We start from the raw sequence: 10,201 nt of genomic DNA, 5'->3' as shown, positions 1-10,201 counted from the left end.
AATGTGGGTCGACTCGACGAGGGCTTAACTTTGCTTTTATGTGGGTAAAATATGAGTTTAACTTACTCAATTCTAATTGATCTAACATGAATTCAATTTGACTAGATTCATCATGAGTTCAACTTTATTCCATTTAATTGGACTCGAGTGACTCTACTCAAGTCAATCGAATTTGTCTCGGTCGAAAGCGTGGCAAACTCAATCCGACCCAACTCTGGTTGCTTGTAGTGCTGATTTCTATTTCAATTCTAAGGGTAATATTTTAGACTCTGTAATGCATGACCTCCATATTTTTATCTACAAATAGTTTAAATGCGAAAAACTAAAGAGTGAAACAAACTTTCAAACGATTAGTTCATAAAACGCCAAAAATCCGCCTAAAAGAAAGTTGGTAAAATATTGAAAAAGATATGTAACATGTAAACTAAACAAAAGCAAAGAAAAAAAATCTTACCCACTTCGTTCATACAATCAATTCAAATTTTCAAATATTAATTCAGGCAAGGTGTAATGATGTGAGAAGTGAAGAGTTAACCTTCGGTCTTTTAGGCTATAATTTTTAAGAGAGATGTAACAGTGCAGCACTACTCATTACATTAGTAAGAAGTTATTTATATGTCAATTTACACTAAAGAATGGTGTAATAAAGCAATTATACAAATACAATGCTTGTATGGCACTTCTTCATGGTACGTGGCTAAAGGAAAGTGGAAAATGTAAAAAATTGCGTTATTTATAATGGCAGAAAGCTAAATTGAAAGTAAGACCTCAGAATCTTACATTCAAGGCCATGTTGTGAACTCAAACACCTTGAACACAATATCAATTCCAGTGGGAATCTGCCACACAAAGAGCAGAACGTTTAAAGCATTCAGTGCGATGTGAAGATTTCTGGCTGTTTCATTTCCTTTTTGCATTGATGGTACTAGCGCTGCTGCCAGTGCCCATAAAACGGTAATACCTGCCCAAAAATTACACAACAATTCTCATGTTTTTAACATCATATATGGTAACAAACAATAAACACTGTATATCTATATTTAGTCATCATTATAATAAAGTTGTGACTTTTAGTAAAAGAAAACTACATTGTGTTAACTTTACCCTTTGTTTTTGCTTCATCAAATGCATGAAAATTCAATCTTTACCTGCTCCTGCAAATAAATGTGGACCGGGAAACAGCTTTCCTGTCCTAAACCATGTGTTCACTCCTCCACCAATAGACTCGAGCACCCCAAAACCTAGAAGTATGGATCCTGCATTAAAGTGTCTATCTTTATAGGAACCTTTGATCAGCTCTTTCCTTTCCTGAATAAGAGTATCCATAAATTAGATGCCCAATAGATTCAGAAATCAGAATTCAGAATTCAGCATTCCATGAATACTCCATGCATTTTACTGTTTTATTGGATACCATTATGATTCAGCATCCACAAATTAATCAAACTACCACACACCATCACATCTTGTAACAAACAATGCATAGAGTTCATTTGAATAAACTTCTTCAGGATCAGAACACAGTAGGAAAAATCTATTTCATTACATCTCATTTTTTCAATCCAGAGCAAGGGTATGTAAGAGACATGCATTGTTTCAGTAGGTACCTCAGTGAGTTGCTGTATTTGGAGTTCAACCGGTGATGGTGATGGTGATGGTGATGCTTCTTCCACTTGTTTTCCATCTGGGGTAACTGGGGTAGGTTTGAGTTGATTCTTGAGTTCATTGATATCATTCTGGATAGTCCTTACTCGCCGCCATTGCCACCCCAAATACCCTGCCCACAATGTATAGAAGAAAAAAGCACCCATCACAATGGGGTGTACCAGAGCAAATGATCTTCCTTCCAATATCCCAAATTCTCCTCCCACAGCAAGTGCATCCTGTGCCAATAACACCTTCATTAGAACCCAAACAACAACAACACCATCTCAAAACAAAAACCAACTAAATGCATGCTTGCCTTGGAATCTAGTAAGAATGGAAATGTGATTGCAGAGAGAGAAAGAAAAGCAGGCTTCAGAGGCTCCATGTTCTGATCTAAGAAGGAAGAATTGCGTGTATTAGGAGAAGATGAGTCTGAATTTAAATGGATAGAAGGAAACGGAAGAAGTTTTGTGGTTGAGGGGCGTGGGAGTTTTGGTTTATTGGGAAGAATTGGAAGCTTTAGAAGTGTGAGTGTGGCAGCCATTGGAAGTATGAAGGAGATAGCAGCACTGAGCAGAGTGAAGGAGAAGAAATTGAGTTGAAGACAGAGAGGGTTGAGCTTGGATGAAGATCCTACCCAGTAAAAGATAAGGAACTTGTGCCTAAGATGTTACTGTCCCTTAATGTCACTTTCTTCTCTGTGCCTTGTTAGAAAAGAAAAAGAAAAAAGAAAAAAAGATTCAACCTTTAAATCATTTATGTTCCAAATTGTCATTCAAACAAAATGATAAAATTTTAATAATCCCATCAAATGAAGTCCGTGTTTTAGAAGGAGAACCCGTTTTTAAGTTGGATTTAATCTTAAATTAAATTAATGAATTATTTTAGCCACTTGTTAAAATAAAAGTTTTGTAGAATTTTTTAGACTAATATTTTTAACAGTTATAGTAAAAAATATGTTGACTTTGTATTTGAAGAAATTTTTTCGCCTCTTTGTATTTGAATTTTTATTGTTTGAAATTTTACCTTGAGTAAAAATAAATCCAAATTGTAGTGTTTAAGTAAATATAAATTTCAAAGGATGATTTTTGTAAGAATATATTATATTTAAGTGCACCTTTTTAAAGTATGACAAATTTGAGATTAATAGTGGTGAGAAATATGCACATAAAATAATATCATGACATAAAAGAAAAATACAATAATAAAAACAATAGAAAAAGTTGTGAATATTATAATAATAATAACGAAAATAGTACATAGTAGAATAGAAAGTTACTATCCTAACCAACTACCTCTGCACCAAGAGATATGTTACAGTAATAATAGAGCATAATATAAGAAAAAAGAAATCTATCTCTACATAAAATATCTTCAGTTTATTTTGAATGAACCTTTAGTTTATGCTTCAACAACTCTTAAGCAATGATTTTGGATAAATAAATCAAATATAACCGTGAAAAATTAAATATAAATTTGACTTGTTAAAAATAAAGTAAAATTAATAGTTTTGATGTTGGGAGGATAGTTTGATTGAGAAACCAAGACTGGTGGAGAAAATTAGAATGAAAATGGAAGGAAGAGCTGAAATCCAAGTATCTTTTTCAGTCTCGGCCCAATTTCATGATCGATTGCAGAATGGTACGTATAAATAAAAACAAGATTGAAACATCAAGATTCCACGACGCGATTCCCCGTTTCCAAAACCAATTTGTTTTTAGCTTCAACTGTTGTACGGACACAAACTCAGCAACGTACCATTACAGGTCCAATCCAACTTGTATTTTCTGCTTTTTCTGAGTATGCTATGCTTGCTTAAGACAAAAGCACACCAAAGAAACTTCGTCTCAAAAATCTAACTACTCCTAAATAAGAATAATTAAATTTAGTAAAATAATATTTTAATTTAATTTTTTTTATCCACTTTTAATTTATGATTTCAGTCATTTTTACATTATCACATCCCATGAATAAAAAAAATAAAATAGATGATCTAAGGGTGATGAGAGTGACGAATTAAAAATGAGTTAAAATATCATTATCCTTACATTTATACATAAGAATACAACATAACTAAAGTATGTGTTTTTCACACATAACACATAATACATGTACGAGTCCAGATTTTTTACCGGTTATTTTTGTGTTGTCATCTACTGAGCATTAAAAATACACTGTATTGATATTTTAAATATCTTTTTAATATATTTTAAAACATCAAAATTAGTGATAATCAGTATATAATGAAGACACAGTAGAGGAACAGTATAAAAAAAAATCAGTAAAGAATCCAAATTCATACAAGTACACATCATTAGTATGTATATGTGGATTGTGAGGTTATATTATAAAATTCTCAAACAATTGATATAGTCATAAATAAATAACATTAAAACAAATTATTTATTTTCATTTATTACACTCTTACATACTTTTTTTATCTCATTATTTATTATATTTTATTTATGAGAAAAAAACATGGATAAAACCTGAATCTAATCTACATAAGATATTTAACACTACTTTCAATCCAAAATTTTAAGACAATAGATTTAGGTGTTTTTTATTTTATATGTTACCCAACTTTCTCATTTCTATATAATGAAGTAAGCAAATTATGTAAGAAGATAGTTTGTGTAATTAATCTGTTATGTAGAATTATGAATATCATTATTAAGATTGAAATATATAGAAAAGAGTTTTTGGATAACAAATGTAAGATATTATCTTTATCATGATGACAATCTGTTTGGAAAACATTGTACATAATTTTGTATATGGATTGAAGCACCCTAAGTTTTCTTTTTTATATATACTAGCGTAAACACAGACGCTATTATGCCGGTGTGTACGCATTTTTTAAATATACATGATATTATATTAGTAATGAATAATATTGTAATGTTATTAAGTTAATAAATAAAATAAAATTATATTTATTAAAAATAAAATGAAATGTATAGAGAAAATATGAGAAAATAATTGTTGATGAATAGGAGAGAAAAGAAGAAGAAGATAACTAAATAGTTTTATAAAAACTTGTAAAATTAATACTTAATTTTTAAAAAATTTAACAAATAATTACATTGTAAAGGATAAAGTTGAAATTATAAAATGTGGACAGAAAAAAGGAAATTCTATATATATATATATATATATGATAAAAAAATATATTCTTTTAAGATGAGTTTCTTTCACATTCGTTCACTCTTTCCAACTATAAACATTTTCAATGAAGTGTACTTCAATGTGAGCATTATTACACCGTTGTTATATCATAATAAGACACACTTTGAAACTTTAATCAGAAAGACTTTCCGTACAAATTTTTTTATCATTATAGAATTTCTTAACTTATAAGAATATGTTTAGCAATTTATTCATCCAGAGAACCCAATCTTATTTATAATTTATTTATTATAGAATAAGTCAGATGTCTGGATAATACAATATTCTTTCCCTAATTATAAATGAAAAGACAAAAAAGCTCATTTAAACTATCTGCAAACACCAATTTAAATATTTATTCTTCCATCTTTAACAGTTTTTTTATCCACAATTATTTGTAGATACACAAATATTTTTTTTCTACATCTAATTATGCGGAATATACAATTAAATATTTTGATCAGATCAATGAAGCAATTACTAATACAAGGTTACTTAGTTTTATGATAATTATAGCAGATAATATGTACTGAAATAAAATCCGCAGTATTTTATTTCATCACTCCATGACTAACAAAGTAGAAAATTATAATGTCAGAACTTTTCCTTTTATAAACTTCTAATAAAGTTTTAGTCATCAGCACTAAACTTAAAACGTAGAGGAAACAACGTCATTTCAGAATTTGTACTTAACTTTTAAGATAACAAAAGAATAAGCATTATACTATCAACTATTTTTCTTTTTATCGTGCTTTTTAAAAATTGTAAACTAATGACAGAGAAAGTATAAGATGCAAAGGAGAAGCAAAGTAGATTAAGAAAAGTCCATGCATGACGCTATCTATTTAAAGAAGGAAGAGTGGGGCATTTTCATTGTGCATGCCAGTTAATTAATTAATATTAAGCATGCATCCAACTTCCATTAAACTTAATTAAGTAAAATTAAAAATTGTGTTGTAGTTCATGAAGACCTTCAAAGATCAGTCTAAAAATTGACTACACTGATCTATTAATATACTGAGAAAGAGAGTGAGGTTAAAAGTAGGAAGAAAAATACAGTGGCATCACACTTAAACTTTGTTTTTTATTTGGTTATGCTGATTTGGAAGAGAGAACAAGGTGTTTCACCTTAGAATTCCATGTTAAGACTCAAAATAACCTATTCAAAGTATTTAAATCTATTATGCTTGAGAAAGAAAACATCTTTCATATATAGTACTACTTGGTTCAAATTGAAATTTTTTAATATTTAAATTAGGAAAAATATGTTGGTTTCTCAAACTAAATAATTATTTATATTAGAAAGAGATTAATTGTCTTAGACTTCGATTATTATCATAACTAAATCCTAATATTCTTTAAATTAAATAAGATTTAAACCAGAATTAGACTTCGATTGTTATTAAAACCAAACTCAAAATCCTTTAAATTAAATAATTTTTTTAAATCTAGATTTCTGTTAAAAAAAATGAATATATTTATAAATGTTTTTTTTTGCTGTAGTTCTTGCAACATATTTTATTAATTTTAAATTTGAAATATCTGACATTTTATCAGTATGTGGTAACTAACTATGGCTAGATTTCAAATATCTGACATTTAATCAGTATGTGGTAACTACAGTTAGTTGAGATAAACTTATTTGGAAAGTATCGCGAAATTACGCAAAATATTAATTCGAGATTCATTAAGTAAGAGTATAATGTTGCAACTAATATTCAATTGTCAAAATATTGTTTAGTTTTATCTGACACATTTTATTAGTGTTTTTAATATCATTAATTATGATTATCTTATTTGTAAATAAAATAACAATGTATTCTTTATTTTTTTAAATGTTATGATTAATAACTTTGATATTTTTTTCCTGAATAATTATTAATTGTTTTCACAAATATCTATTTAAAAAAAAGAATTATATATACTAATAATGACTTATTCATCATTTTAACATTTTATACGTAAAATAATTATTAGAAAATATGTTATAATATTATATAAAACAATTTATTTTATATTAACTTTAAATCACTTAAGAATAAAAAAACTAATAATTACTTTTATAATACAGGTAAGTTTTTAATACGCTACAATAAGAGTATTCCAAAATAAAAACATGTTTTATTTGATTGTTATTTTTTATCATAGGAAACAAATTCATCGTTTGTAATTATTAAAAAGAATATGTTACAATCATTTAAAAGGATGATATCAAAATTAATATGTTACAATCATTTATGTTCATTTTTTACAAATATTAATATAGAAAAACTTAAAGTATTAAATTAACATTTAAGAATAATATATGTAATTACCTTTTTTTATTGAATAATTAATGTATTACTTAATTGAATTGCATATTTAAAGTAATTTAAATATCTTAATTTGATATATTTATTATCATCTTTTATTTCAACAATTATATTAAATTAAGATATTTGAATTACTTTAAATATACCAAATTCCTCAGTTAGGTATATTTATTGTTGACTATGATTAAAAAGGAAATTGAGGATTTAAAAGTAGGAAATATATCAAACAAATCATATTTATAGAAATTAAAAATATATTTTACGTTTTTATTTTATTACTCTGAATCCGACCATGAATTTGACACGAATTATTATCTAAAGTGTGAATCACACGCTACAGAAATACTTCAACGAAATATGTATAATAGATAAGATATCGTTTGAAAAAATTTGGTAAGATGTGAGCGTAAATATTTGATCGTAAACACGTGTAGGATGTAAACCGATGGATCAAACATTTTCTTGGAATAAAAATTGAACAAGAATGATAATAATATAATAAGGAGGTTAATTTATTCGTTTAGATGATACTGTAGATTGTAATTATCCGAATGGATTCTGTGAAAACAGATGCAGAACAAAAATAAAGCAAAAGAAGAGATAGCATGAGGGGAATAAAAATAAATAAATAAATAAATAATAAAAACAAAAATGGGTCTATGCAATGAGAGAATGAGAAGAGAAGAGCGGTAAACAAATAAATTGAAAAGTTGTGAAATAAAAGAGGCCTTCTTCTCTCTCTCAACAATCCAAAAATGGTGTTTTGAGGTGGATGAGCGTCTTTGCCATGATTCTTCTCACTCCCATATTTCTGTTAACCCTCGCCGCCGCCGCCTTCCTGTTCGCGGTGGCCGGAGCCGTGCTGTTCCAAACGGGGTGCGGCAAGAGGCTATGGAGAGGAATGGAAGATTGGTTCCACGTGTATCAATTCCTCACAGTACCTGAACTGAACCAAACCAAACACCACAACCACCTCTACTCCAAGCTCTCCCTATACTTACATTCCCTACCTTCTATCCAAGACTCCCACTTCGCCAACATCGTCACTGGGAAGAACCCAAACGACATCGTCCTCTGCCTCGCTCCCAACCAAACCATCCAGGACCATTTTCTCGGAGCCACAATCTACTGGTTCAGCCAACCCGCTCATCCCAACCCAGAAGGAACCGGAACCTACGTTCTCAAGATCAGGAAGGTGGACAAGCGTCGAATCCTCCGTCCTTATCTCCAGCACATTCACGCCGTGGCCGACGAAATCGAGCAGCAAGGGAAGCGCGACTTGCGCCTCTTCACCAACAGCGCCGATGAGTTTGGGCAGTGGAGATCCGTTCCGTTTACGCATCCTTCCACGTTCGACACCATCGCCATGGAACCGGATCTCAAAAACAAGGTCAAATCCGATCTCGAATCGTTCCTCAGAGCGAAACAGTACTACAACCGCCTCGGCCGCGTCTGGAAACGGAGCTTTCTCCTCTACGGCCCCTCCGGCACCGGAAAATCGAGCTTCGTCGCCGCCATGGCCAATTTCCTCTCGTACGACGTGTTCGACATCGACCTGAGTAAAATCCCTAGCGATTCGGATCTGAAATTGCTCCTCCTGCATACGACGCCGAAATCGGTGGTGGTGATCGAGGACCTGGACCGGTTTGTGGCGGAGAAAACGGAGAGAATAAGCGTTTCGGGGATACTAAACTTCATGGACGGGCTTATAACCTCGTGTTGCGCGGAGGAGAGGGTGATGGTGTTCACGATGAACACGAAGGAGCACGTTGACCCGAACCTGCTTCGTCCGGGTCGGGTCGATGTGCATATCCATTTTCCGCTTTGTGATTTTTCGGCGTTTAAGACGCTGGCGAACAGTTACCTTGGGGTGAAGGACCATAAGCTGTTCCCTCAGGTGCAGGAGATTTTCCAAAACGGTGCGAGTTTGAGTCCCGCTGAAATCGGCGAGTTGATGATCGCGAACCGGAACTCGCCGAGTCGGGCTATTAGATCAGTCATCACCGCATTGCAAACGGACGGTGATGGTAGGGGGTGCGGCCTGACCGGACGGCAGAAGGAGGATGATGAAATGGGTGAACCGGATGGGGTTGTCTGCGGTGAGGGTGTCCATACGGTTAAGGATTTGCGGAGACTGTACAGTTTTTTCAGATTCAGGGTTACAAGAAAATCTTCGTCTTCCATTTCTTCCTTGCCCGCGAGTCCATTGCGATAGTTAGTCTCTAATAATCAAATTATTGGAAAGCTATGTGCAATGTCCCCGATTGCACCGTGGAAAAGATAATTTCAGATACCCTTTCAGAGATGAACAACTTGGGGGCAAGCTCTTTTGTTCGTAGCCGAATTGAACACAACAACAATCGTTCATGGGATGCAAACATTGGAACTCTTACAAGGTGTTTGTTATTGTCCATTTTTGAGCCATCAGCATCGAACTGTAAATCTTTATAATTAGATTCATACATTGCATATAGGAAAATAATTTGCATAGGCAGAAGAAAAGTTATCCTTAGAGTTTGTTTCCTCATTTTGGTGAACTGTGAATCCAGTCTAATGTATAGAGTTTTTTTTTTAGGAAAAGAAAATCATTCATGCACAGTTCAAATGTTTCTTCCTCTCCCCAGGACCCGAAAGTTTCTCACAAGAATGATATGTTACGTTCTGGTTTGGGTTAGAATATGAAGTCCGTAAAAGTGTTTTGATTAGTTACAAATTACGAAATGGTTACTTTAAAGCGATTGATTACAGTTTTCATAATAATACCTCCCCACAATTTTTGTTGTGTCATGTGAGAACTATATGAGAAGAGCTTTTGTAATGTTTGGTATTGTTGTGAGTGAAGTTGGTATACCAATTGAAAGGGAAAAACAAAGTCAATTTAATGCATATCTAATTTAAAGCATATAACAAGGACTGGGTTCACTATCATGAAGTAAACACAAACTCATCATGCATATGAGTAGGGAGTGTTAGATAGCTGACAAAAAACATCAGAAAATCTCAGTTATGGTTGTTTCCGGAGCCCATGAGTGATAAAAAGTTATATAGTGTTAAACAGTGTTACACTGTTTCAT

General features: G+C 31.9%; 2 protein-coding genes across 2 annotated transcripts; one reads left to right on the top strand and one right to left on the bottom strand.

The window, feature by feature from the left end:
* Positions 1-571: 571 nt before the first annotated feature.
* Positions 572-2,287, bottom strand: LOC114187528 (uncharacterized). Its single transcript, XM_028075796.2, has 4 exons — positions 1,964-2,287; positions 1,608-1,883; positions 1,149-1,308; positions 572-961 (listed from the first exon to the last, which is right to left on the bottom strand). Exons 1-4 carry the CDS (start codon positions 2,189-2,191, stop codon positions 783-785), a joined length of 843 nt encoding a protein of 280 aa, XP_027931597.1. The 5' UTR covers positions 2,192-2,287; the 3' UTR covers positions 572-782.
* A 5,518-nt stretch (positions 2,288-7,805) lies between these two features.
* LOC114188779 (AAA-ATPase At2g46620-like) lies at positions 7,806-9,914 on the top strand. Its single transcript, XM_028077419.2, has one exon. The coding sequence runs from the start codon at positions 7,900-7,902 to the stop codon at positions 9,340-9,342; it is 1,443 nt and encodes a 480-aa protein (XP_027933220.1). The 5' UTR covers positions 7,806-7,899; the 3' UTR covers positions 9,343-9,914.
* Positions 9,915-10,201: the final 287 nt, after the last annotated feature.

The sequence above is a fragment of the Vigna unguiculata genome, chromosome 6 (assembly GCF_037176805.1).
Source record: "Vigna unguiculata cultivar grain cowpea cultivar isolate G323 ecotype 2 chromosome 6, ASM3717680v1, whole genome shotgun sequence".
NCBI lineage: Eukaryota > Viridiplantae > Streptophyta > Magnoliopsida > Fabales > Fabaceae > Vigna > Vigna unguiculata.
Note: the sequence above shows the minus strand (reverse complement) of the source record. Positions and strands in the feature narration are given on the sequence as shown.

Bases quoted from the DNA above. Each gene is read 5' to 3' on its own strand.
- LOC114187528 (XM_028075796.2), bottom strand. From the start codon at position 2,191: ATGGCTGCCACACTCACACTTCTAAAGCTTCCAATTCTTCCCAATAAA. The intron at 1,884-1,963 runs GCAAGCATGCAT...TTATTGGCACAG, and splicing joins CATTCTTACTAGATTCCAAG to GATGCACTTGCTGTGGGAGG. The intron at 1,309-1,607 runs GTACCTACTGAA...ACTCTTATTCAG, and splicing joins AAATACAGCAACTCACTGAG to GAAAGGAAAGAGCTGATCAA.
- LOC114188779 (XM_028077419.2), top strand. From the start codon at position 7,900: ATGAGCGTCTTTGCCATGATTCTTCTCACTCCCATATTTCTGTTAACC.